This window comes from Podarcis bocagei, assembly GCF_964188305.1.
Source record: "Podarcis bocagei genome assembly, chromosome: 1".
NCBI classification, from domain to species: Eukaryota; Metazoa; Chordata; class Lepidosauria; order Squamata; family Lacertidae; genus Podarcis; species Podarcis bocagei.
In genome coordinates, this window is record NC_138125.1 from 77572590 (window position 1) to 77599504 (window position 26915).

General features: G+C 44.1%; 1 protein-coding gene across 5 annotated transcripts; it reads left to right on the forward strand.

Annotated features, from left to right (window-relative positions):
- The first annotated feature begins 523 nt into the window (after window positions 1-523).
- IFITM10 (interferon induced transmembrane protein 10) lies at window positions 524-26915 on the forward strand. Of its 5 annotated transcripts, none has more exons than XM_081205784.1 (3): window positions 524-760; window positions 2088-2520; window positions 25838-26915. In XM_081205784.1, exons 2-3 carry the CDS (start codon window positions 2308-2310, stop codon window positions 25985-25987), a joined length of 363 nt encoding a protein of 120 aa, XP_081061910.1. In that variant the 5' UTR covers window positions 524-760; window positions 2088-2307; the 3' UTR covers window positions 25988-26915. The 5 variants fall into 5 exon arrangements, with proteins under 5 accessions (XP_081061910.1, XP_081061911.1, XP_081061912.1 ...); XM_081205785.1 differs by lacking the exon at window positions 524-760 and adding an exon at window positions 838-1055; XM_081205786.1 differs by lacking the exon at window positions 524-760 and adding an exon at window positions 1355-1475.

The following is a 26915-nucleotide window of genomic DNA, read 5'->3' on the forward strand; positions in this document are numbered from 1 at the left end:
CACAGAGCGCCCCTTGCCCCTCGGCGCTCGCGTCAGCAGGGCAACACCCTCCTCCCCACAGGAGACCGAAGAAGGGGACGGGGCGGGGGTGGCCAGGAGTCCCTCAGTGCTGCTGGCCACGCACCTCCATGTTGGACGGCGTGCCCGTTTCTGCATGCGCGTCGGTCACGGAGGCCCGGGCCGGGCCTGCTGCCTGAGGGACTTTCTGCACGCCTAGGACACAAGTGGCCCCTCAGCTTCCCCGCTGCTTCTGAAACACCGCTGTGGACCAACTGGAAGGCATTCAACTGGCGATGCCTGCGCCTGGATGCGGGGGGCGGCCCGCGTTTCCACAAGGTAGGTGGGAGTTGAGTGGGTTTGATTATTATTATTATTGGTCTCCCGTGTAGAAGGTCGCCGCGTGCGCGCCCGCGCGCCCGCGAATACACACACACACACACACACACACACACACACCCCGCGCGCTTGGGGCCAGAAGGGCGGCAGCAGGGGAGGAGAGCGCGCGAGCGCACACCAACGAGCGCGCCTGGCCGAGGTGAAGTGGAGCTAGGCAGCCTCAAGGCTCTAATGAGCGTGTGCGCGCGCCTTGCCCTGATTGGGAATTGAGGGGAGAGAGATGCCGCTTGACCTCTTCGCCGCTCCCCTCCCCTGCTGTCCCCGCTCCCCTCTCCCCTCCTCCACCAACTCCAGTTGTGGGAAAAGAAGAAGAGCCGGAGGCAGTGCTGAGCTGGAGACGCAGCAACTCCCCGAGTCCCTCCTTGTGAGTAGTCTCGCCTCCTCCTCCTCTGTTCCGGAGATGGATGGATGGATGGATGGATGGATGGATGGATGGGCGGCTAGATGGGCAGGCAGGCAGGCAAGCAAGCGTGGGGCTATCAGCAGGCTGCTTTTCCCAATTGGAAAGCGTGTGGGATAGGGAGGGAGGGAGAGGGGGGGTTCTTTGAGGCTGACACCCCCCTGCTCCTCCTCTTCTTCTCCACCCCCCCCTTTCTCCTCCTCTTCCCACAGCCACCCCTGACCGCGCGACATTGTCCAAACGGGAAAACTGCTGACAGGTGAAAGGGGGGTGGGAGGGAAAGTCAATTACATCAGGAATCCAGCAAAGATGAGGACTCAGCAAAATCGAGAGAGAGAGACCAAAAGACAGACAAGGCAGGGCTGATCTGTCGCAGCTGTGCAGCCTCTTCCCGCGACAGACTCGCTTTCCTCGCCCGCCCGGCTCCCAGCACCCAGCTTCGATCCTGGCACGGGACAGGAGAGCTCGGATGACGAGATGGACGGAGGGGAGGAGGAGAAGGGTCGCCGCGGGAGGGAGGGAGGGGGGAGGCAGCGAGGGGGACGCCGGCAGCGGATCGGAACTGCCTGCTAGTCCCAGCCCAGGCTCCTTTCTTTGGAATTCTTTCTCTCTCTCTTTTTTTTTAAAAAATCCATGCTCATCTTCATTGATAGTGTCTAGGAAGCTGATGCTGAGTTGAGTGAGTGAGGAGGGGCAAGAGAGAGGGAATGACAGAGAGGAGTTGTTGTTGTCAGACAATACCGCAAAGGACTTTGGCAGGGATCAACAGAAGACAGTGGGGAATGGGGTTGAGGGGGAGAAGAAGAAGAAGAAAGAGAAAGAGAGAGGGAGAAAGCAGGAGACGGATGGGTCAAGCTCCCCTGCCTTTCCCGGGGTGTTGATGAACTCTGGGGCTGCTCTGTGTGGGAGGCGAGGGAGGGGAAGCCGAGTAGACTGCGGGAGGGAGCTGGGACACCCAGCTGCAGGGAGACCAGGAACTGTTACACTGCTGCATACATTAATGACTGCTCAGTGTGCCGGAGAAATACTCCTTGGCGGTTGGTACATGTGTGTAAACAGTCTTCTCTCTCTTCCCTCCCTGCCTGGATATGCTGTCCTCCCTCTCCTCTGCTCCTCTTTTCCTCCCCAATTGTGTACTGCCCTATCCCCTGCCTTAATCCTCTTCTTCCCCCTCTTCTTTTTCTTCCCTTCTGATTCCTGCATCCTTGCACTGTGCTCTGTTTTTCTCCCACCTCTTTCTCCTTTCTGATCCTCCCTGCCTGCCTGCCTCCTTCCTCCCCGTCTTTCTCAGGGGATCACACTTTGCCGGGATATAGTTGTGTAAACTGGGGGCTGCCACCACGGAGAGACCACAGGAACCCCCCTTGGGCCCTCCATGTCCCTTTGACGGGGCCTTTTGGACTCGAAGACCCCCCCACGCCCCCCAGCAGGGGTGCTTTGCTTGCATCTCCAAGACGCCCCCTGCACAGCAAGGATCGCCGGTCCTGTCTCCTTCTTCTGCCGTTTGCCTCATGGAGAGCAAGAGCTGCAAAGGGGACAGCCTGCGGCCACCTGTCCAATGCAAACACTCTGTAGAGAAGAAGACGATGACTAACCCCACCACGGTGATTGAAATCTACCCAGACACCACCGAGGTGAATGATTACTATCTCTGGTCCATCTTCAACTTTGTATACCTCAATTTCTGCTGTCTGGGATTCATTGCCTTGGCATATTCTCTGAAAGTAAGTACCGATCTCAGCCCTTTTTAGTGAGGCTCTCTGGGGCCATAGCTGGAGAAAGTCTGTGCCCCTCCACCTGGGCTCGCTATAGTGAAGCTGATTTACTGCAGCTCTCTGATGAGAACTGCTCTTTCTTGCATGTTATCAGGCGTAATGTGTTGGGTTCGGGAGAAGAACTTTCTCTCCAGGGGAGCATGAATATTTTGGTTTGTGGGGCACAAATGTTTTGGCTGTGGAGCATGAATATTTTGGTTTGTGAATGGCATCCAACAGAATAAAGAAAAGGAGCATTCTAATAACCTGCAGGCATTCTTATGTGAAAATAACATAGGAATCTGGATGGGTAAGATGAGAAGAATCAGCCATTATAGATCTGAATTGGCTTTGGCTGTTGCTGAAGATTTGTGATTATCTCTCTTCCGATTTCATGGTTAATAAGGTTGGCAAATGAGTTTTACAACTGGCAGACAAAGAGCTAGCCGGGGAGAAATGTAATTAAAAGTATTTTGGTGAGTTAGGGATTCTTTCGTGCCATTGCCATCCCTACCATCACCATCCATCATTGTGTCATTTTCTACATTACTTGTAATGCCCTTCATGAATAGTATTGGATTATTCTTTACAGCAGTCTTATGGGGTAGGTTATTAATATCCCTCCTTTTTTTGTAGATGATAATCTGAGATTGAGAAATTGTTGCTTTCTCTGGCTTTCCAGTGAATCTATGACTGACTAGGGATTTTAACTCAGTGCTAACAGGACTGCACTAACACTCATATTCCATGAAGCATTATCTGTTCATGCAGGACTTTTTAAACTTTAATACAGCTTTTACTGAATTGTTTCCCAGTTTAACAGGCTAGAATATTTTGGCACAGCTAGGTTTTAGAATGTTTGCCCCTCATGAAAGCTAGGAATGTGGTTTGGATTCTCCAAGTAGAAGTTCTCCAAGTAGATGCATACTTGAATTTGTTGCATCACTGTTGTGTGAACATCTGGAGTCCAACTGATGTAGAAGCATGTAATAATACTGTTGCCTGCAGTGGAGGGACGGTGAATATTTCTGCAAGCTGAGAATGTGGCTTAGTTTCAGCAAAGGGTAATCTTTGAAAACAATATTTTAAGAGCTCCACGGAAGAATGCTTCATAAGAATCTAATCAGAATCAGCGGGAGTCCTTTTTACGAACTTGTGGCATTGGCATCTGACCCTTAGTGAGAAGCCTTTTTGTTTTGGGGATCTGATTGGCTCTCGATGGAAAGGAATCGTTTGATGAATGCAGCAGCTGCAAACCAGAAGACCTGAGAAACCCTTGGGAAGCAGCCTTAAGCACAGATGAATCGCTTGTCAGCTTCTTACTCTGCTCTTCGGGGGACCTCTAGGTCTCTTATAACCCCTGCTGCGTTAGGCCAGCTTCTTCCTTTGGCAAGTGGGAGCAAGAAGGGGGTGAAAGAAACAGCTGCTGTTCTGCTGCTGTTTAGAATACCCAGGCGAGGAGGAGGAAAGCAACTCATGCTTCACTCTCCCTCGGGCCTTGTAAATTACAAGGTCAGCAATGGAGACCTTCTAGGAGAGCAAGATTGCTGGCTGGAGTGGTGGAAGACAGAGGGGATGGTACATGTCATATGGGCAAGGAAGGTGGCTCTAGAAATAGGAGCTTTGATTTAAAAATAAAAAAGGGAAATCAGCAAACATGTAGGAGATGATGCACTCAGGCAATTGAGTTAAAGGGAACCTACAGCCAGTTAAAAGGCTATAAAAGCCTTTTGGCTTGCTTGGTCAAAACAGGAATGGAGATGGCAGGAGTGGGAGATGAAATTCTGGCCATGTAGCTTCTCTAGCTTGTGTAACCTTTTCTAAGGTAACACTACCCTCTGAGCACACCAGACCTGCTGTAATTATTCCTCATAACTGCAGGGTGAATATGAGCCAGCTGGGCTCCAGGATTTCACTGCTCGGTGCAGCCAACAAGCAAATTGCGATCATCTATCAAGGAAGAATGGATGGCGACTTCCCCTTTTACATATGGGGGGGAATAGCTACCTGGATGTGGGGATAAAGAAGGCCCAGGGGCTGTTGTGTAGCCTCTAATATATCTGAGGTCCAGAGGGGAATATAACGGATGTGTTTTGGCAGACAGCATTTACACTATTCAGAGGGATTTCATCACAGAAATAGATCAATTAATTGCATATAACTCCAGCGACCGTGAATTCCACAAGAGAGCAATAGGGTTGTTTCCAAGCTAGCTGCACCCTCGGTCTCTTTGGTATTACAAGCTGGCCACCAAATACCTGGCTTTGCTCCAACAAACTCCTGTGTCCCCCCCCCCTGAAAAAAATATTATTTGGGGGCTGAATAACTTGCCCCCCTTGCTTGTGTTATTGTATTTCTCCATTTCACTACATGTGAAATAGGGTTGTAGATGCCTCCCTCAGTCTCATGAAAGAGATTTTGGGAGGTCGGATGCAGTTAATAGGCTGTTGTATGCCAACAGCTCTACAAGGGCTTAGCAATTTTTTGGCAGGCGGCTCAAAAGTTATATGGCTCACCCCACCCCCTTCAAAACATGGCTTCAAAACTTTGAGAGCAGAGTCTCCTTTAGAAATGGGAAGAAGGTCATTCTGTTCACAAAGTCCCCCTTGTTGCAAGTTTAATCCTCAAGCTGTAGGGTGGGTTGCTGGGGTTTTTTGGTACTGTTATCTGCCTTCCTCACAAGCGTCTTGCAAGATGGGAAAAGAATGTCAGAGCAAACAGGCCGTGGCTGTTCTGTGTTAACTTTGGGCAAAGGCAAGACAATGTAGCACAACAGGCCGGCCTTCTGTGTATCTCAGTGTAGCATTTGTGTGTGGGGGGGGGGATCACATTTCAAGCTCTCATTGTAAAAGAGAAAAGTTTGAAAAATGTGCAGATCAAAATGCACTAACATTTTTGTAGCAATGGGAGTAGAAAGGTGAAGATTGAATTTGACCTCAGTTTTGTGTGCCAAGCTTCTGGGCCATACTCAGACTTCCTTCAAAGCTGCTAGGCTCTTATTCTCTATCCTTCCTTCAGTCACCATGGCTCAAGCCTTAGTTTCTTCCTTGTCCTGTCCTGCCATGGCTCTTATCAAAGTATCCCATGTTCTGTTGAAACCCAAATTGCATATATCTTACTAGTTTTCAAACAATAGGGCATATCTCCACAGGTGGCATCTTGGTTTTTCACTTTCTAGCTCTTGTGTATTTGACCTTCTCATTCCTCATTGTACCTTATTTAGTCCTCATTGGTTTTCTGCACATCCAGCATGTCTTTGGTTCAGTGCTTCAGGAGTAATCTGCCTGCAAACAGGACTAACATGCCAGGGCCGTCAGAGGGCCAGCTGACCAGACCTGGAGCAAAAGGAATGTTCTCTGCTCCAAGGTGCCCAATGTCAGTTGCTGAGGTTGGAAGCTGAAGCCTGAGGTGCAGCACACAGAGGATAGTTTGCTAACCAGGCAAGAGTCAACTAAGTCCAAGCTCCCATTGTTTATGCCAGACCTGGGCATTCCCAGATGTGTCATACTGCCCACTACTTCCAGGGTTGGATGTTGCAGATCACCACTCTCTTCCTTGATCTGAGGTCTGAACACACACAGTTGCAGCCACCTGACCAAGCCAGGTGCAGGTAGAGACCAGGCCAGGTGATAAGGTGGGGAATCAGGCCCTGGGGTCCCTGACACAGCACTGGTAAATGGTCCTCCTATGGCTTTTGGTAAAACTTATGTGAACACTGCTTTTAAGCAAATTTCCAAGTGATCAAGAACAGGGAAATTACAACACTAAATAAGAACAAGCAATATGAATGAGAGGGAGAGTGGTATAATGTATGCTGGGCATTAGTTATGTGTGAAGTTCCTCAGTGACAATCTTTGCAGCAAATTCTTATTGCTGGCAGTCTACCATGTAGCTGCATTAGCAATACATGCTGCCTTTTTTTTTTTAAGGATCAGAATCCATGGGGTGCTTCTGAAGAGGTTGCAGAAGAGTGTGAGCTACCCTGGTTGTCTATGTTTCCTTCCCTTTCCCCCCATTTCTGAGTGCCAGCCCAAACAAAATTATTGTACAACAGCATTCAAGGGAAAGGGGGAAGCCACTGAGAATGCCTTTTTATGTGCCCTTGTTGGTCCACCTTGGAGCATGGATAGTAGTGAGATGGCAGCATGCGGCAGCTTCTGAAGCACCTGTTGCCTATTTTTTATATGGCACCATTGCTAGGAAACCTGACCTTCACTTGTCACTGTGATATTAAAGAGCTGAAATTTGACAAATCTTCACACCCTTGCCCCAAAGGACAAGAAAAATGAGGAAAATCCTGATATTAGATTGATTAAGGGGAGAGGAATCAGAGGTGCTGCCGGCATTCAGTAGACAGCTCTTGTAGGATGCTGAAGATGCATCTCTTGCCTTGGCCTTTGACACCTGAGATGTGTGTTGTTGGGTGGCATTAATAACAATAATACAATGGAATAGTACAATGCTGTGCATGACTATCAGCACAGGGAGAGGTTCAGCAGAGGGCACTTTGCAGCTTGACCACCTTAAACCTAGAGCTCACTGTGCCCTAGATGACATCTTGTGTTTATGCAATGGGTTGGAGACAAAGAACAGAGAACTTGCCTGTGGAGGGTAAAGGGTTAGGGTTTGGGTTTTGACAGAAATGTTGAAAAAGGTTTCTAAGGGAGAAACCCAGAAATGGGTTATTGTGGAGATGAGTTTCTTATTCTCTCATTATGTGTTTTGTTGGGAAAATAAGTGTGGACATTTCCAAAAAAGACTAGTTCTGGAACTCATCTGTGTGAATGTAATGCCAGGCATATGATCTATAAGCCTTCGTTCTAAGTATTTTGTGAGGCAGGGGGCTGCCGATATGCTACAGCTGTTCACTGGCAGAGGAAATGCATTGTGCTCATGGTTAGAGGCAGTTTTCTTTGCAAATTCTGGGACAGCCCAAACACATTTTAGGTTTTATTGGGATGGCTTTTCTGTGCCCAAGAGAAATGTCTGTGTGCAGTTCCCTCACCTCGTGGGAAGAAGAGGCCTCGGGAGAGCACGTAGCTTGAAGGGAAGAGAACACACATAGGCAAAGTTAAGACGGCCCATGGGATTTTGGGGTTAAAAAAACCCCTCTCGCACACACCCTGCCTTAATGTCACAATAGTCTTGGCACCAACAGAACGGGCGAGGCAGCAAGAGGAATTTGGAGACTGTGAGCCACGAAACCCAAGAAGTGGCAAGGAACCTGAGGTGGAGATGCAGAATTTTAGGTACGGAATGAAACTTTGGTGGTGAATCATACCATTATTTATTAAGATTTGTCATTATTAATAACAATAAATAATAATAAAGAATGAAGAAGAATTAGAAATAAAATTAGAACAACTTAGAAGTCATTTGAAGTGTTAACATAGCTATCAAGAAGAAAATAGGCTTATTAAATTGAATGATACATCCCTAGCTCAAATTCTCCACACAAGTTCTCTACACAAAAGTGTGTCTTTTCAGCAGTTGCTCCACAGGCATGGTGATTCTCTCCCCAAATAGGTCTTTCTATCTTTTTTTCTTTGCCAGTTTTTCTAGAGGAATGTAAAGGCCTTTTCTTTATTATAACCCCCCTAAGCATTTTGGGAATAGAGTATTTTAGCTGCCTGTTGTTTGACACTGCTGCTTTTGTAGTTAATCTGCTGGTACTCATTGTTTTAAGTTATTTTGCTGCTAGCTTCTTTTTGCAGTTCTTCTGCTTGTGGTTTATTGCTAATTTTATGTTGTATTTTGTATGTTTTTATTATTGCCTAATTAACAGGAAAAAACAAGGTAGATAGATGATGATGACAGTGGCAACAGCATTAATGATAAACTATTTTAACTAATTAAAAAGGTGGGACTTGAGTCGGATGTACACTTGAGAGGTTGCAAAGCCTGCACCATGCACTGGGATGAGCAGTTTTTGAGGTAAGGCGAGGTAGGGGGCTCCGTGTTTGCATACTTTCTCCCATAGAAGTCAGTGGCAGCTATTGACTTTTACGTGGAAGAAAAGAAACAAATTCTGGTCAATAAAACTGGGGTCAGGTGACATAGAATCCACTCTTGAAAGCAGAGAGTGAAGGTAACGGGGGAACTTAATAGAACTGTTGCCCAGCCTCCCTGCAGATAGTACAGTGCATCTCTGTGCAGAGGGTGCTGAGATGGACTGTCCCTCATACTGGCCAGTAAACATGTACTTTCACTTCAGAATAAAGCCTTCCTCACACATTAAGTCACGTTAAGGGAATCCACCCATTGAGGTGCCTCTGACCCAACCCCAACATAGAGCAGCTGCTAATCTCCATGTACCCCAGCAATTATTACATATGGCCTTTTGTTATAAATCTGTATACATCTATGTCCCTTGAGAAATAGCTCAGCCGGTAGAGCATGAGACTCTTAATCACAGGGTCGTGGGTTCAAGCCCCACATTGGGCAAAAGATTCCTGTGTTTCAGGGGTTTGGACTTAGATGGCCCTCACGGTCCCTTCCAATTCTGCAATTCTATGATGATTCGATGATCTTTAAAAATGTCACTATTCTCGAAGCATTTGATTAGGGAAATGTAAAAGTACTTTTCATTTCTGTTATTTTCAGAATGGTATAATACATCTTAAATTGAGTTGGTAGTCATTGGGTTGGTTTGCATTTGATGCCAAATCATGGTCTGGCTACCTTCAGGTTGCACACGCCCTCTGATTCTCCCCCCACCCATGCTCCTCTCATCTGTACCAATTTCCCCCACCCCTGGATCCAACTGGGCTGACTGTGGTTAATCTGCAAGTCAGAATTAGAAACTACAGTTGTCATCAGGACTGCAGTTGGGATGATAGTAGATACTTTAAGCGTATCTGCAGCGCCCCTGCCCCCAAGAATTACTGCTCCTTTTTGCAGATCATGAGCTGCGAAATTGGAGATACCATTTTGGTTTCAGACCTAGCAAAACATAGATTTGGATAAACAATAGTGTTCCTTTAAAGCAGACATGTCAATTAGAAGTCCTAAGAGGTGGTAGTAAAAATAGTGAAGGGTAACTTATTACTCTGTGTAGACAAGCATTAAATGTGCCTTGAGTCCAATTCAATCATCTCTGGAGCCTCTTATATTTCACAAAGTTTTCTGCTTTGTGTTATGGCAAGGTGCTTTAGAAACAATTATTTTGTTTTGCTGATGTATCCTTTTAAGGATAATTGCATACAAGATTTAAAAGACCTTTGACAGAAGTTGGGAATCTTCTAATAATATCACCAAATTCAATAGGCTGGATCCAACTTACAAGTGGAAACCTGTGCAGGAACTTCTGCTATGGCAATGGGGCTTTCCTGCCCTTGACCCCACTCCCCAATTGGCTCTGGGACATCTTGGAGAGAGGAAAAGGCTAAGGAGTAAACCCTACACAAATCTGGAGTGGAGTCCCTAGGACGTTTGGATGGTGCCTTGTACGCCTCCTTCCGGCAACTCCTGCAGCCAAGCTGGTGCCAAATGTATTGCTCTGCTTTCCTTTGGACCACATCAGCAAGGCCTGGACAGCCCAGGACTTCCATATACACTGCTCAGGCTTTTGCCCCAGGAAGGACACCAGTTCTTCTAACGCAGCAAAAACAATGCAGGAGGCAGCATTTACCAGTCTCTGCAGCTACAGCAGGCATTGTGATTCTCCACTGGTTTGATTTCACCCCTGGAAGTGCACTCCATTGTCAACTGGTGTGTCTCAGTGGGAGCTAAGATGACCAATAAAGGCATAGGCGACAGGCAGAAATTACCGGTACTTAGTCTTCTTCCTCTATGGCAGGAAGAGAAGTGAGTAAACTAGTGTCTGATAAAAATAAAATAAAATTATGAGACTTAAAGTTTTGAGCCAGGCAGATCAGAAGACAGAAAATTGAAGTGGAGATCTGGAACATCTCAGGATGCAGCCTGCTCCACTGAAGCTGATGTGGAGACAGATGAATGTTGAGTGTCTGTTGGAATTGTTAAGCAGAACTCTTCCATCTATGCTCACCATGTATAGCTGAAAATGAATAAAAACATTACAAAATGTCTTAAGCCCCAGTGACTTCATGCCAAAGAAACACAAAAATGGGTAACTGCTCGCACCTGAAATTTCACATCGCTCAGAGAACTGGGACATTTGGGCAAGTGCAGCAATTTAATCTGAAGTCAATGAAAAAGTTGCATGCTGAATACACAGTGCAAATAATGTATTGGCAATTTGTTCATCTTAACCCATGATGTAAATGCCTGGTTAATTAAAGGAATAAGTCTGTACATTGAAACAGGCAGCAAAGGGTTGATGTTGGGTTAGAAAGGAAAGTTTTCTTTAGAAAATTCTTGTAGCATAGGTCTTGGAATAGCTTGTTTTCATCCTTCACCCCAATTTATTTATTGTTTTAATAAAATGGACTCTTGTGCACCATAACAGTAGTTTGAAGAATGCTTTCATCTATGGGCAAAGAGTTAAGCCAGATATTCTGAAATCTACAGCCCAATAACAACAAATGTCAGCATGAGCTAGACTTGTTCATTTAGGAGAGAGAGAAAATCCTTAACAGGTGTCTTGGATGATGTGTAGTTTTCCAATTCTTACAGTCCTTATAACCTCTCATTTCCTCAGGTTTATAATCTAGGCTTTGAAGAAGAGCTAGCCAGTCAAAAGCTCCATAAAAATTTCATGCAGAAGATGCAGAAGTGCTTAGTGCAGGCTTCAGTAAAGATGGAAGGTTGAAGGAGGTACTCCATACTTTGCAGGATCAGAGCCATGCTTACTGCATGTAAATGTCATTTGGATGTAAACCTTAGTGGTAAAATAAATGTTTGGAATCCTCCAGAGGGATATAGATAGAAGTCTGTTTACCAAAAGCACTCAGAATCTATAGCTCCCATTGACTCTTTCAGAACAGAGCAATTCTAAAGATCCAAGAAAATGGCTAAAATTAAGGCAAGAGAAACAAGCTGATCATTAAGGTAGTGTTGATGTCTGTCAGTCCATGGAACCGCTGGTGTTTGTTAGAGAAATAAATGAAATAACCTGCCTTGTGCACTGATAAGAGCAATATAAGGAATGTCAGCAGGAGCATGTGGTGGGCTAGACAGTTTCTGTATCTTCATAGCTCTCACTGCCAGAAGGGACTATTATGGTCAATTATTTTGACCTTCTGCATGGCACAGGTCAGAAGATTTTCTGTCAGTAATTCCTGCAGCAAGCCCATAGGGCTCTTCTCTCTCTTGCAGCTCTGATTTTATAGCAGGGAAGAGATGGAGAGAAATGGAAAAAATGCAAGCACAACATTTTTCAAAGGCACAGAAAGAGAGTGACAAAGGAGGCAGTGCCCGTTGCATTTGTGGCTTATGCACAGGGGTCTGTGGAATAGATAGAGGCAGAGTGTATAGCAAAATGAGCACTTTGGTGAGTGATGAACGTGTTTCAGATTTCTGCTCCACCCTTTTCTCTCATGGAGGGCAGCCTGAAAAACTAAAGTAAGTGTCTATTTATATATTTGTTGGAATGTATCCACTCCCTCCTTTTCTACTGTGCTAGAGTACAGTACAGTTTTTCAAAGTCTTGCAATCCTCCCACTGCCCTAATCCTATTCAGGCACTTGCTTCCTATGTTAAATCAACATGTGATGGGAGAGAATGGGGATAAAGTGCACCAACTCTGTCCTGCGGTAGTTATTGGCAGCACTGTGCTGCTTACCTGACCCCCTATCACTGTCATCACTGTGATGTACCAGGAAGGGTGAGGAGCAAGGTAGTGATGACGTCAGCATGGTGCAAGCACACCAACAGCAGCACCAGATAGATTCCGTAAGTGCATACGCATAATGCCCATCTCAAAGCCACCTTACTCCTTCCCTTCCTGAAATGCCTCAGTGACAGCAGTGATCAGGGGTCAGGCAAGCATCTCTCCCTTGCCCTGATGACTGCCACTGCTGCCCTGGTCACCCTCCAGAAGCTGGAAGGTGATTGTCTGCAACAGGGAGCCTGGTGTGCTCATGTAAGTGCCACACACAATGTTAAACCCTGACAGTCTCCTTCTAACTCATAGAGGATAATGGGGATGGGGACAGAGAAAGCAGAGTTCAACGAATGCCTAAATATGGATCCTGACTGTGCATAATACTCGCTGGACTTGCTTGCAGAATAAGTTGCAATAGATAGTAAGTTAAATGGTGACTGAGGTGTGCACTGTTTGCATTGAAATGCCCTTAGGCATCCTAATGATAAGACAGGATGAGAAGTGCAGAATGGATACATAGCTAAATTGCCCCCTAGCTGTTAAGCATTTCATAAATCAAAGCCAGCCGCCTGAATTGTGTCTGGGATCCCATAGAGAAACAGTGCAAGTTCTCACTGGTGTAATATGCTCCTGCTGCCTAGTTTCATCAAGGGATGGCTTCGCTCTGCAGCAGTTAGCACTCTCTGACAATTATCAAGGGCAGCCGTGTGCTGTGTATTACATTGTACGGTGACAAAGAGAAGGCATGAACCATGTCACCAGATCTATATCCAGCTGTCTGACCAGGTGGACCTGGTGAAAAGCATGTCTGACCACTGCTATAGGTTAACCCTCCAGACTGAGCAACAAGCCTAGGAGCACCCCAGCACTACAGCCTTGAATGACAATATGAAATCTTCACTGTCTCTTTTTCCCCTCCATGGCAGGGGGGGGGGGAAGCTTGCATACTTCTAGACCAGTAGAAGGTTATCTAAATCAAAAACAACAGCTACGACTACATCTTATTTTTTATCTTTTGGGAAACCTGACAATGGTATTGAAAAGCGGAAGCACTGTCCCAATTTACTATAGACCATCCTAAGACTGATTTAACTGAACTTCAAGTGACAGCTTGTGTGTGGGAATCACAGATTGATCACTACAGATAACAGCTTTTCATTTCGTGTGATGTCATCTCAAACACAATATGTTTCAATGACCACAGTTCAGCTGAGATTAATCAAAAGTTGATTAAAGTGGAATAAAGTGATAAGAAACTGCATAAGTGGAGATCAAGTGCTGTGCATGGCTATTTACTTGACACAGCCCCTGGTGCTGTGTAAGCTTGGGCAATGTATATTAATTGAGAAGTAGTTTGCTCCAGGCAGTACTCAGACCACAACAGCAATTTCTGTGAAGAACTTTGGCCTGCTAACATCACTGGGGCTACATGTTTGCTCAAGCAAAGTTAATTGGGGCCTCAGTTGCGAATACAACTAGAGGCTGTCTCTTGAAGAAGAAAAAACCTGTTTTGTGTTAATGTAAGTTCAGAGTATTGTAGCTGAGAGGTAGCCAACATGCCGAAGGCTATAAGATCCCCAGAGTTTGCTCTTGGAACTTTAAATAATTTAAGAACTTAAAATAAATTTTAAAAAAATAAAATGATGTTGAATAGCTAAATTATTGCCTTAAATAGGCCCTAAAGTATAGGACATTAAGTTCAACAGGTTCCTAAAACCCTAGTGCTGTGAGCTGCCTTTGCATCAGCACAGCAGCAACATATGGGATGAGGTTTAAGAGTGCCGGGGCCAGAGAAATGTTGTATGATGGCAGCCTTTACCTTCATATCCTGAGCAGCTCCAGGCTGGATTTTTGTCCTAAACCTGCAGTTTTATAAGATTTTTGGACGGGGTGGTTGTGGTGGTATGTGGTACAAAAGCACAGAGGTCCCCTGTTGTTTGTCGGACCTCAACACTAAGAGGTTAGATATATTTTTAAAACCCCAATCCTGGCTTTTTTAGGAAGAAGGTTCTTACCTAGCTTTCTCCCAAAGTGATATAATTCCATGTAACATGATGCTGATGGTCATGTATTTCAGCTTTCAGTGAAAGTGTTTTGCTGATGGTCGGGATCTGCCTCTTGAAGACCAGAAAGTAGTTCCCCCCCCCCCAGGTCTGCTTGAGTTGCAGCTCTATGGGAGGGTATTGGTGGAGCATGGAGTAGTGCTTTTCCTTGCAGTATTTTTTTGCCTTGCCTGTGCAAGCCATATGAAGCTGCTTGCTTAAACATGCACCTTTCTTCATGCATCTGGTTCTGACTGCATGATGATAGATAATTTCATGGGTTACATAGTTTGATATATGTGGGACAGTTGGGTTCTCCTATGGGTTTTTTGGTTGCTTCCACTATTATAGGTCCATTCAGGGCCAAAGTAAACTTGGCATTAAACTCATTAAATTTCAAGTGCAAATAATAGCTTCAGAGCAGAGAGATTTTCTTTATGACTGCAAGAAAGAATGAGATGGTTCAGTTCCTCCTCACTGCCTGCTACAATCTTGATAATAAGGTTTAGGGGAGCTTTTAATGTTTGATGTATTTCAGTATTTTAATACAGTGGTACTTCAGGTTAAGTACTTAATTCGTTCCGGAGGTCCGTTCTTAACCTGAAACTGTTCTTAACCTGAAGACCACTTTAGCTAATGGGGCCTCCTGCTGCTGCTGCGCTGCCGGAGCACGATTTCTGTTCTCATCCTGAAGCAAAGTTCTTAACCCGAGGTACTATTTCTGGGTTAGCAGAGTCTACAACCTGAAGCGTATGTAACCTGAAGCGTATGTAACCTGAGGTACCACTGTATTTTGTTGGAAGCCGCCCAGAGTGGCTTGGGAAGCCCAGTCAGAAGGGCGGGGTATAAATAATAATAATAATAATAATAATAATAATAATAATAATAATAATGATCATCATCATCATCATCATCATCATCATCATTATCATCACACACACCACTGATGCTTAAAAACAACAGCCCTGCATGTTAAATGCAGAAACACAATTAACATGAGGTTTGGCTGCCACACTCACGTGCTTCCAATTGTTTCTCAACTCATAACATCCCATTCTCAAAGTCACTGAGGTCTAGTGAACATGGAACAATAGTGCTGTGAATGCCATTCTGAATCATTCCATGTGGCAGTTCTTGCCATGCGTCAAGCTTTTTGAGTGCAGCAGCTCCACAATGATGTGGACAAATTCCTCTCTCCACCACCTGGTAATGATCCACATGGTAATTTGCAGCACACACAACTTGCCACATAAATTGGCAGCTTGGAGAGCAATTTAAAACAGCCCCCATGTCTCTGCCCCCAGCAGGGACTGGGGTCTGAGTGCTATGCCTTATGCCATTGGGATCTCAGAAGAACCCTTAAGTGATCTAATGCAAGGACCAGAGGCATTGACCAGGCAAATCACAAACTCATTGATCTAACTCTCAGTCCTGCAATCACCCTATCCTTTTGACCTCTAGTGCCGCTGTCCATGGTAGTGGCTGCAAATCTTTTGACTCTGATCAGCACTGATCCGCCAACACTCTTCAGGGACAATCACAAAAATCAAGGAGTCAGTGTGGGTACCATGTAGAAGGAAAATGCACAGAACTTTGTGAAATATAAGCCCCCTTCATGCCTACGAAAACCCCACGTGTCCCAAACTGGAAGAAAATTAGGAGAAAGGGCTGAGGAGTCTATCATCAGCCGATGGGCAGAGATATACCGTATTTTTTGCTCTATAAGACTCACCTTTTCCCTCCTAAAAAGTAAGGGGAAATGTGTGTGCGTCTTCTGGAGCGAATGCAGGCTGCACAGCTATCCCAGAAGCCAGAACAGCAAGAGGGATTGCTGCTTTCACTGGGCAGCGATCCCTCTTGCTGTTCTGGCTTCTGAGATTCAGAATATTTTTTTTCTTGTTTTCCTCCTCCAAAAACTAGGTGCGTCTTGTGGTCTGGTGCGTCTTATAGAGCGAAAAATATGGTAAGTCACAACGGGCCTTGAAATCAGAGACTGGTAGTTGGAAGGTAATGAATTATGAGAGCAAGCCAAGAGAGGATTTTGAAAGAGTGAACGAGTAAGCGGTCTACTTGATGCATCTTGAAGAGCAGGAGAGACAAATTAGTTTTAACACATAATTTCTGGGTATATTTCAGAAAAGAGGGAAGTTTGATTATTTGCACAGCAAGCTAGCATTTAGAACACTAATTGCAACAGAGCTCTAAGATCTATTCTGTGTACAGTGGGGAAGCTATTTTCACCTGGTGTTTCTTATGTTGGTGAATTTCAGTAAATACATATGTGGTTATTGCCATGCCTGTAATAAACAGAAGCAATGGTGTATTCCTACCATTTCAGACTAGTACTCTGTGTAACACAAAACTAGCCTGTGGTATTCATTTGCACAGTATGTAGCAATAAGGACAACTGCAGATAACGTTAAAAGTGCATTGGGTGAATTTATGGAGTATAAGCCCTCTCAGTAGTTTCTAAGCTAACACTAAAAGCAGAAGCTCCACATTTAGAGGTAGTTCACCTCTGATCAACAGATGAGAGATAAAAGGAGATGACTATCTTTATCATGTCCTGCTTGTGAGCTTTTCATAGCTATCTTGAGCAATCACCCTTGAAGACAAAATGCCAGAAAATAGGCTTGTCCTGATCCAGCAAGGTCATTCTTATGTGTTTTCTATCCTTTCCCTACCTGCATGTATATGCAGATTGGAGTTCTAACGCATTGTTTGTACAAGTCATGGAAACAGGGAGATATGGGGAGGGGCTTGGCTTGGCTTCTATAACATTTTCTCTTATTTTTCAGCAGACTAGTTTTAAACTTCCTTTTTGGCACTAAAGCATTGAACTGGAAGCGAGTGAGGCTCTCATACAGATGTGCCTTTGCATTTTAAGTAGGATGTAGATTCATCAAATGAGATTTGATAGTTTTATTCTGCTTGCTGATCTCTTGAAAACCTCACACCAAAGGCTGCATAATGGAAACTGGATCCCCAGAGGTTTTACTTTAATTTATTTAATAAATGGTACCTTTTCAGAAAGTCTGGGTCTAGTTTTGAATTCTGTGCACTTACCACAATCTCGTTACAAGCTCTGGGAAACATTTGGCCTTAGGAATCTGTGTCTCAGCTCTCCATTCCATTTTCATTGCCTTATTACAAGGACAAATATATTGGGGTTGTTGTTTTTTGAGGTTTGATAAGAGTTCACCCTTAGTAGCATAACATCATTTGAAGTCATTTTGGGAAAAGGGGTGATTAAAAGAAAACATGTATCTGTGCTAATCTGTGCAGCACCTGTAAATAATATGAGAGAGAGAGATCCGGGATCATAGGAATGCTTGTCTCCAAACAGCAACTTCATCGTGAATTCAGTATTTCAAGATATTTTAGGCTGCAATCCTATATACACAAACTTACCTGGGAGTAAGCCCCATTGAAAGCAATGGTACTTAACTCTGAATAGACCCATACAGGATTGCACTATCATGATCAAGTCAGGATGGAAGCCTGGAATCTTGTGCAAATGTTGGTTGCCATCTAATGGTTCTAGGTTGGACAGTCAATGATATCGCAGAGGCTTTAGTTTACATGTATTGCCACAGTCCACTTTCTTGCTGGGTTAGGGAGGTGGGAGTCTAATTTTCAACTACCATATTGGCCCGAATATGAGCTGCACCTTTAAAATTCAAGGGCAAAAAAGAAAAAAATACAATACCCAAATATAAGCCACTCCCTTAAAATTCTGCAGGCACTCACACCCGCCCCATTTTACTGTATGCCTGTTTCAGCAGCAATATTATAAAATCCAGTTTAAGCTGCACTTTAACTTTTCATGGTCGGAATTTGAAAAAAAGAAGGTGAGACTTATATTCAGGCCAATACGGTAATTGTGCAGCAGAGGTACTGACTACCTATTACCTTGAATTAGAGATGCTGGTTTCAATTTACAAAGTCCTTCATGACCTGGACTTGGTATATCTCAGATCATCTCTGCCCTTAGGAATCTCTTTACCTTTTAAGATCATCTAGGTTCCTCTTTATGAGAGCAGTAAATGGTCCTACCTTCTTGGCAGTGGCCCCTTAATTCTGGATCATGATGAGATCTGCCACTGTGCATCCCTGCTAGGGTGTTGCATGAGAGTGTTTTTTTTGTTTAGGCAGACTTTCCCAAATAGGATTTTTACTTGTGTTGCGTTGGCTAATATTGTGTGTGTGCGTTGACATATCGATTGGCTATGACTGTTGCTTTAATTATTTTTATGGTGTGATCTTATGGTTATTTATATTGTTTGATAACATGAATGTGGTGAGATAAGGATGGAGATTGGGTGGGTGGGGGGTGTATAATTTCGTTTGTGTGGAACAAACCCTTGGTTTGTGCTGCATTTATGTCTGGGTGGATAGGGTTATATCAGGTAGACAGAGTCAGTGGACAGAAGTAGTTCACTAGAGATAATTGAGAATCTGTCAGCAGCCTGCCCTGTGCCCAGCTGTGGCAGCTATTCTACTAGTAAATGCTGCAGAAACATTATGTGTGCATAACTCTCGGGACAGGATGTCTACACTGTGCCAGGAAAACCATGAATCTTCCTGGTGAGAGCACAATGCCAAGATCTCCTTTATCGATCCTTATGCAACAGCAGCTAACAGAGAGGGAAAGAACAGCAACACAAGGCTAAATGAGAACAGGAAAGAAAGATAGTTGCACCTTGAGAAATGCTGCTGACCAGGAGTTCTGCATAATAAAAGGCACAGCTGTGAATCTATTAACCCCCACATAATCACAAACTGGCACACCACCAGAACCACATGGAAAGCAGGGGGCCATTCTCCTAAATGCCTAGAATGCCACTTAATAGCAAGATGTGCATGATTAAAAATGCATTCTCTCAATATATATTTACCCCCCACCCCGAAAAAAACAACCACCACAAAATGATCATAACAATAGGACATCCTGGAGTGGCCAAAGGTTAAAGAAGCTTCAAAGAGGAAATTTTACAAGGGCAGCTTTTCTCATCGCTGCAGGACCACCTGCACTTCCAGGAATTCCCTTTTCTATCCAAGCAGCTATTAAACTCACAGGAGCCTCTTTCTCCTTTGAATCTGGTCCCCTGAGGCTGTCATTCGCAACACCTGTCTGGTGCCTGGAAGGAAGCATAGATTAGCATGCATGAGGCCATGGCTAGTTAAATAGGAATCACAAGAGGTAGCAGTGTAATAGCAATAGTGCAGTGCTCTGGTTGCCTGTCAGACAAAACTTAGCAGCAGGTGCTGGTGCCAGAATTGTACTCCTAATATGCTTGGGGGTTGGGGAAGAAAAGAGGATGAGAGAGACCTGTGTGAACAGCTTTGCTGTGACAGGAGGCAGCATATAGTTCTTTAACATGGGTTGCCAGAAGGGCATGTAAAAGTACGCAAGGTATTGTCAGCTTGATTAAAGAGTGCCTGCTTTCTCTGTTATAATCCCTGCTGATACCCTGCACTATTTCACCTAAAAGCATTCAGTGTGGTAGATAATCCATATTAATCTTCAAAACAATAGGAAGTGGGGAAAGGGAGCAATGTGAGGAAAGTGGGGGAAAGGAGGACAGGAGGGAATGACAAAGATGCAGATCAAAAGGAGGGAGAAAGTTCATTCTGGTGCTCCTGGGAGATGTACATTCCTAGAACACTTTCATTTAAATGCTCCTAATTATCATGAGCATCTGCAAGTCCTAAATGATCTGCTCTTTTCATTTGTTCTTTTCAGTTATTTCATCAAAAGTGTTGTACCCCTGCAGCTCCTAGAGACTTGTGATGAGATTTTGTCTGCATTTCACTGCAAAAATCAAGCTGGCTACAGTTTTGGAATAGCTTCAGGGCTGGCCCCTACCCACTGCCTTGACATAGCAGTCTGACAACAGAGAAGCAGGTGTTAGAGGAAAGGTATAGATAGAGAATGTGGGAGAAAGAAGAACAGCAATAGGAAGAAGAGGTGTAGAAGATTCAGACAGAGAATGAGACAAAGGACCTTTTCACACAATGTGTGGCAGCAATCCTAGGTTTGCCACAAAGTATAAACTGGATGGTAAGCTGCAACCAGTTCTAGATTTCAGATAAGTGAATCTCTATGACACATTTGTTTCCAAACACACACATACATTTCTAGATGCACATTTTTTTAAAAGGGTTTTTGTTAGATCTAAAAGAATAAATAAATTGCAAAGAAGCACATAGTGCTAGAATGTATTAATCAGACAGAGGCAACTCTGTGCAAACATCTTCACTACACTTGCAAATCCATTACTCAAATGATGGCTTGAATAGGTGGAATAGCCATCACAAATGGAACACCACAGACAGAGCTTTTATTTTACCTGAATCATTACACTTTTCAATGGAAGGAAATTAGCACGTTCACCTGGAAATCATGCAGGTCCCCTCCAGACTAGTGTGTATGTGTATGTGTGTGGGTGTGTTTGTGTTTGTGGGTGTATTCTGCAACCTATCAGTGATGCAATAGCAGTCTATTAGTGGTGGATTTATACTGGATCACTCACACATTGTTCCATTTTATTAGTTGTTGTGTGACGCATCCCCAGTGTTACCACCTCATTGTCATCTGAAGGGGGCACAAAAGTGGGACCAAAAATCCTTGGGACTTTGTAGTATGAAAAGTTTGGGGGTTTCAGCAGAAAACTGTGGGACATGCACCCGTTGGAAGCAATGGCGCACGTTTGACTCCAAACTTTTACGGTGCTGAAAGCAAGATCACAGATAACTGCCCCAATGCCAACCTGAACACAAATCATGATGGATGTGCAATGAAAAGGACACCTGGAGGAGCCCTCAGTGATGGTGTAGTCATGATTATAGGATTGGGGGTGGATGTGGGAAGCCCAGGTTCAAACCAGCACTCAGTTATGAAGCTCTTTTTGGTAGCCTTGGCCAAGTGCCTACCTTGGCCTCACAATCTCACCTATCTCAGTTTTTGAGGAGGAACAGATGTTGTTTGGAGGTCCTTGGGGAAAGGGGCAGGATACAAATGTAACTAATAATAATTGACACTAATGCTAGCTAATACATTATTTAGGGTGTTTTAAAAACGTTTTTGCAGAGATGGCTGCCGCTACTGTGCAGCGGCTGTGAGCTACGCACAAGAGATCTGTCTTCACCGCAAACTTAAAAGGATTTAAACTCTTAGGAATTGCCCCCCAATGAATTGATTTATAACTCACCAAATGTAGGATACGATGCCATGCATTACGCTGCTATGGTTCTCCAGCAGAATTCTCACAATTACAATTCCCAGAGCTCTTTGTGCGAAGTCATATGATGCCCCCCCATGGAGCTTCCCGCCCCAGACATGATGCTACACTGGAAAGAGGGGGGGTTTGCTGCCCTCCAAAAAAAAAATTGGGACTCCACCTCCTACCAGCCTTAGCCACTCAAGGATGAAAGCAGTGGTGGTCTGACACCATCCTGAAGGCCACAGGTTCCCCACTTCTGCTTTGGGGATAAGTAAAAGTTATGTGCTGTTTGTATTTGTGCAACAAGTACTAGTCAACAAGTGGCTCTTTCCCCATTATTGCTATCTCCATGGCAAGAAAACTTGACCTCAAAGATTGTTTTGAGACTCTTGAAAGGTGGTGAATCTAAGGAAGACTATGGGCCAAAGCTAGAGGCAGATGGAATGGCTGGGTTTCCACAATACAATTTCATTAAATAAATCCAGGCCCATCCAAAGCAATGCAGTGGGACCATCTTTGAAGTTGTTTCCAGTGAGTTGTAGTAGTGTTTGCTTTACACTGGGGAGACCCACCCACAGCCACAGAGTTTATTAGGTGGCCTTGAATCAGTCGTTGTGGCTCAGTCTAACCTACCTCACAGGGTTGTTGTGAATGTAAAAAGTAGGAGGTATGTACGCTGCTGCAAGCTGTTCAGAGGAAGGGCAGGGTAAATAATAAATAATCATTGATGTCTTGGTGATTAGAACCAAATTCATGTAGCCTCTTCAAGAAAAGAATATGATTACAGTTCGGGATAGAAGGGCTTGCATTTGTAAAATCTCTGTGACTCTGTTGAAGTTTATCTGCAAACAAACAAAATCCCTTCACTTCTGCAGTCTTGGTCACTGTAAATACATTTTGCAAGAAAATGAGACACTGCAAGTGGAATAAACTAAATAATGAAAACAAATGATATGCTACTATTCTTAATATATTCAGAATGCATATTATTCATTTTCTGATTGTCAATTTTCAAAATTTAATGCAGAAATGGAAATATACTCCCCCACCTGCAGTGATACCACTGTCCACACCATATATTTAAAGCATATGCTTTTTCAAAAGAATCCCAGAAATGTGTGCAGCAAACACACATCTGGATCCCCAACAAGGAGATACTGAGAAAGAGCACTGGGTGGGGAAAGGGTTAAACATCCATCTATTTCTCTGCTGAAAGCCAATCCTTTCTGGAGCTGCTTTTTTTCTTAAAAGAAGTTGATTTAGGGAGTTAATATATGCATTTGCATAACAGGCAGTTTCTCCCTACCGCCTTTTACAGTTCAGTCAACATTAGCAATTTCCTTCAATAGCAACTGTGCCAGCAAGCAGGCAGCAGGCAGAGTCTGTGATAAGCAAGGAGTGTATTTGTAAAAGAACGGCCTTGCAAGGGGAGCAAAATGGAAGATCTCATGTATTTAGAATGCACGGGATGTTGCTGCGTGGCCTGAAATAAGCTGCAGGCTTTGGAAATTGGCAAGCTGGAATCACAGACCGAATATTTGAACTTGTGGCTTTTGTTATTGCCATCACTTCATTGAGCAATGTCAAGTTCACAAGGCAGTAAATACTCAGGGATTTATAAAGGAAATTACTTTTTAAAATGACTTACATGAATTCATGGAAGATTTCTGGAGACACTTGGTCAATTAAAACGTTTAGCTCTTTCTAGGCAGCTCTGCTGCACTACAGCTTGGTAGGTTTGCTATACATAGTTCACCACTGACACCTGGTGTTTAGCTTGGTTCATTGCAAGTGGGCTTCCGTTTCTTACTGCAATCTTATGACCTGATGTGAGTCGGTAAGGCAGAGGTAGCTAATGTAGTGTCTTCTATATATTGAAGGCTCTAACCATCAACAGTCCAGGTTGATGGGAGTTGTAGACCACAACATCTGAAGGGCATCACATGGCCTTCCCTGTGCACTAAAGCAGTAACTCCCTGCAGTATGAATTAGCCATGTTCATGTGTTGCAGCAAAAGCAATAGTCTTGTGGCCCCTGAATGACTAACACAGCTACTATGGCATAAGCTTTCGTGGACCAGAGTCCACTTCACTATATACACTTGTAAATAATGAGATCTAATGGCAATGAAGTGCCAATAGTACACTCTATGAAAATTCAACTGAAGCTTAAAATTGTATGCAAAATAAACTCAGTGACTATTCACAACAGCAGTAATTAGTGATACCCTAATCATTGTTAAATTTATTAATGTCTGTAGTGGGACAAGAACCCATAGTCTCTACTTATGCTCAGAACTGATATAATCAAACTTCTTATTCAGTTCTAATTCAGTAGTTTCATACCGGCGTCTTATTTTAAACTTGCTGTGTAATTGAGTTTCAGGTCAGTCTCTGTGCAATGATGATGATGGTGATCACATATTTGATATCAGGAATGGCAACGTTCAGAAACTCGTGAGAGAACATTTCAGTCTCCCAGGACTCTCTCCTAATGCTGATTTGAACATTGCTATTCTCCAACAAAGGAAGGATGATTAAGTTATCACAAATTACCGCTGTTGTAACTGATTCCATTGTTTTTTGTGCATACATTTAAACTTTAATTGTACTGTCACAAGCTGTACTTTTGGCATTTCATGGTCATGGGACTCCATTGGTTTCCCCCCCCCCCCATCCTTCCTCTACACCAGTGGTTCTCAAAGGTGTGGCAGGAGAGGGGGGCAAGTGTGGCGGGAAGATTCAAGGACAAAGAACCATTTCAATATTTCAGGGTAGTATAGTGTCAAAACATTTTTTTAAATATTTGCAGGAAATGGATAGGTATCGTTTCAAAATGAGAGCAGGAGCATCAAGTGATACTGAGAACAATCCTGGTTGTGTTTTCCAATCTATTTCTTATCAGTAAAAAAAAAGAAAAATCAGTGTAGCACAAGCAATTTTTTATTCTGTAAGTGTGGCCCAGAGAAAAAAGTTTGAGAGACACTGCTCTACAACCATGTGTATATAGACCCACTGACAAATCAAAGAAAAGCACCTGATGAAGGGTACTCTAATAACCCATGAAAGTACTATAGCAGAATAACTTTAGCATATAGAATGTAACTATAGTCACGTCAAGCTTGAGCCATATGTCTACAGCTTCTGCACACCTGAAAGAATTGCTTAGTGACACTGCTTTTGGATTCTCTCTGTAGAGGCCACCTTCTCTCAGTCACCTATTCCAGAATACAGAGGCACCAGCAGGGCTACTCCAGAGCATGCTGCTTTATTTTTGCAATGTTACTGGTACTAATGATGTGCAGGATCTGTTCTGTAGTAATGAAACCTGAAGTCTAGCTGCAGTGGCTATAGGTTAAACTGCATGGGATCTGCATAAGACCTCCATTAGCCTAACCCTATTAATATTAATATACTTACAGCTTCTTGCTGCAGTGGAATCCTGTGCCAGATTTCACTAGGAGGGATGGGACACACACACACATATACAATTGACTACTGACAACTCCCATAAATACCCATGATCCAGTTGAAATAGGAGTGCATGGCAGGGTTACCACCCCTACTCTGAACTGTGTATTGCCCTGTCATAATGTGCTTTGCTCAGAAGGAGCATTGGAAATTAACTTGGCTGCAGTCACAAAGGAAGCACATAACAGGGCCGAACCTGGTGAAGTGTCAACTTAGAAGACCACGGATTTTTGCCATTAGCTGTTAAAGAAATGAAATGTCTTAACTATGTACAGATTGTTTCCTCCAGTGCATGACACACAGCCCGTGTCAACGGTTAATGCCCCAGTCATCTCCACTCCATCTTCCCCTCCCCATTATTTGAATCTCAAATTTTGCGACCAATGGATAGACCAAAGACATAGTTTCCTAGAGGAAGCAGCTATACACATAATGCTATACTGCTTTGTGCTCGCAAGGAAAAGCCAATTAGCACCTACCTGTCATCTCTCCCCCCCCCCCCGCTGACTCACCTGCTCCCGTCATCACATTTGCAGTGCTATTGTTCACCCTGCTGGAAGAAGTATATCAGTAGTACTGTCCTGATCCTTTAAAGGTAAAGGAGATAGCTGGGAGTCCCAGGCAGAGGAAATAAATGCATATGATGCAGTAGGAACAAATACTAGATGTTTCCACTCACATTCTTTGAAGCACCAGAAATCACTGGGCAGATCTTGTCATAGGTTGTGGCTCTTGCTGTAGCCCGATTACTTGGCTTCCATTTTGGACATGTCACCCAATGGTTGTTCTTCTTCTTTTTTCCAGGTTCGGGATAAAAAACTCCTCAATGACCTGAATGGTGCTGTCGAAGACGCCAAGACTGCCCGTCTTTTTAACATTACCAGCTCGGCACTGGCCACTTTCTGCATCATCCTTGTCTTCATCTTTCTGCGATACCCACTCACCAACTACTAGACCGTGGCCAGTAGTTGCTGCCCAAATTCCCGTGCCAGAAGCCGCCATTGAGTTTCTAACAGAAGGGATGCAAACAAATAAGACGACACCCATGCAACTCCCTCCGAATGGCAATCGCCACCCCAAACAGATCGAAGAAACAATCAGGACTCCCCTTTACACTCCTCTCCCCCACCCCCACCCCTCAAATAGCCTGACTGGTATGTGAACTTCCGTAGCAGAGAGTTTTACTTTTACATTTTGTACACAAAGTATTTATTTTCATGATAAAGAAATAGGATTTGATGGTGAGATGGAAACGACGCGGCTTAATCGGAGGGGACGGCGGACTGCGGTGGAGGAGAAATGGAAGGAGTACACCAGTGATCCCAAGATGAAGGCAACATAACTGACCTGAGAGTGCTGAACTGAGAGGATGGGGCAGATTGCCCTGTTGGGCATGGTGAAAGGCAGACCTCTTTCGGGATATACCCCTAAGTCTGTACACAGTTTCAGAAGCTCAAGAGAGGGAATGGAATTAAAAAATAAAAAGCTTGCTGCTAAGAGTTAGGCATGGCCTTTGCAGAACATATCAGTTGCATTCAGACTGCTTCCAAGTTCTTTCCCTCTCCGCTCCCCACTCTGTGTCCCCCAATACACACACACACCTTTGCCGTCTACATTTTTACCTGTTTTCATATTTATTTGATTGAAGCCCATAATAGCTTGCAAAAATGTTTATAAATCAGGAAATTTGGGTTCTAAACAGGTTACGCTAGCCTCTCCTGACGAATCCTGGAGCCTTCCAGGGTAAATCCCAGAGGGGAGGGAAAAAGTAATGGTCCTCTTTGGAACCTCATGGAAACACTGAGAATGTAGACAACTTATGGAAAATTTGCATAGATCCTGTATCTCTGTCAACTTTCAATAAAAATACCTCTAACCATCA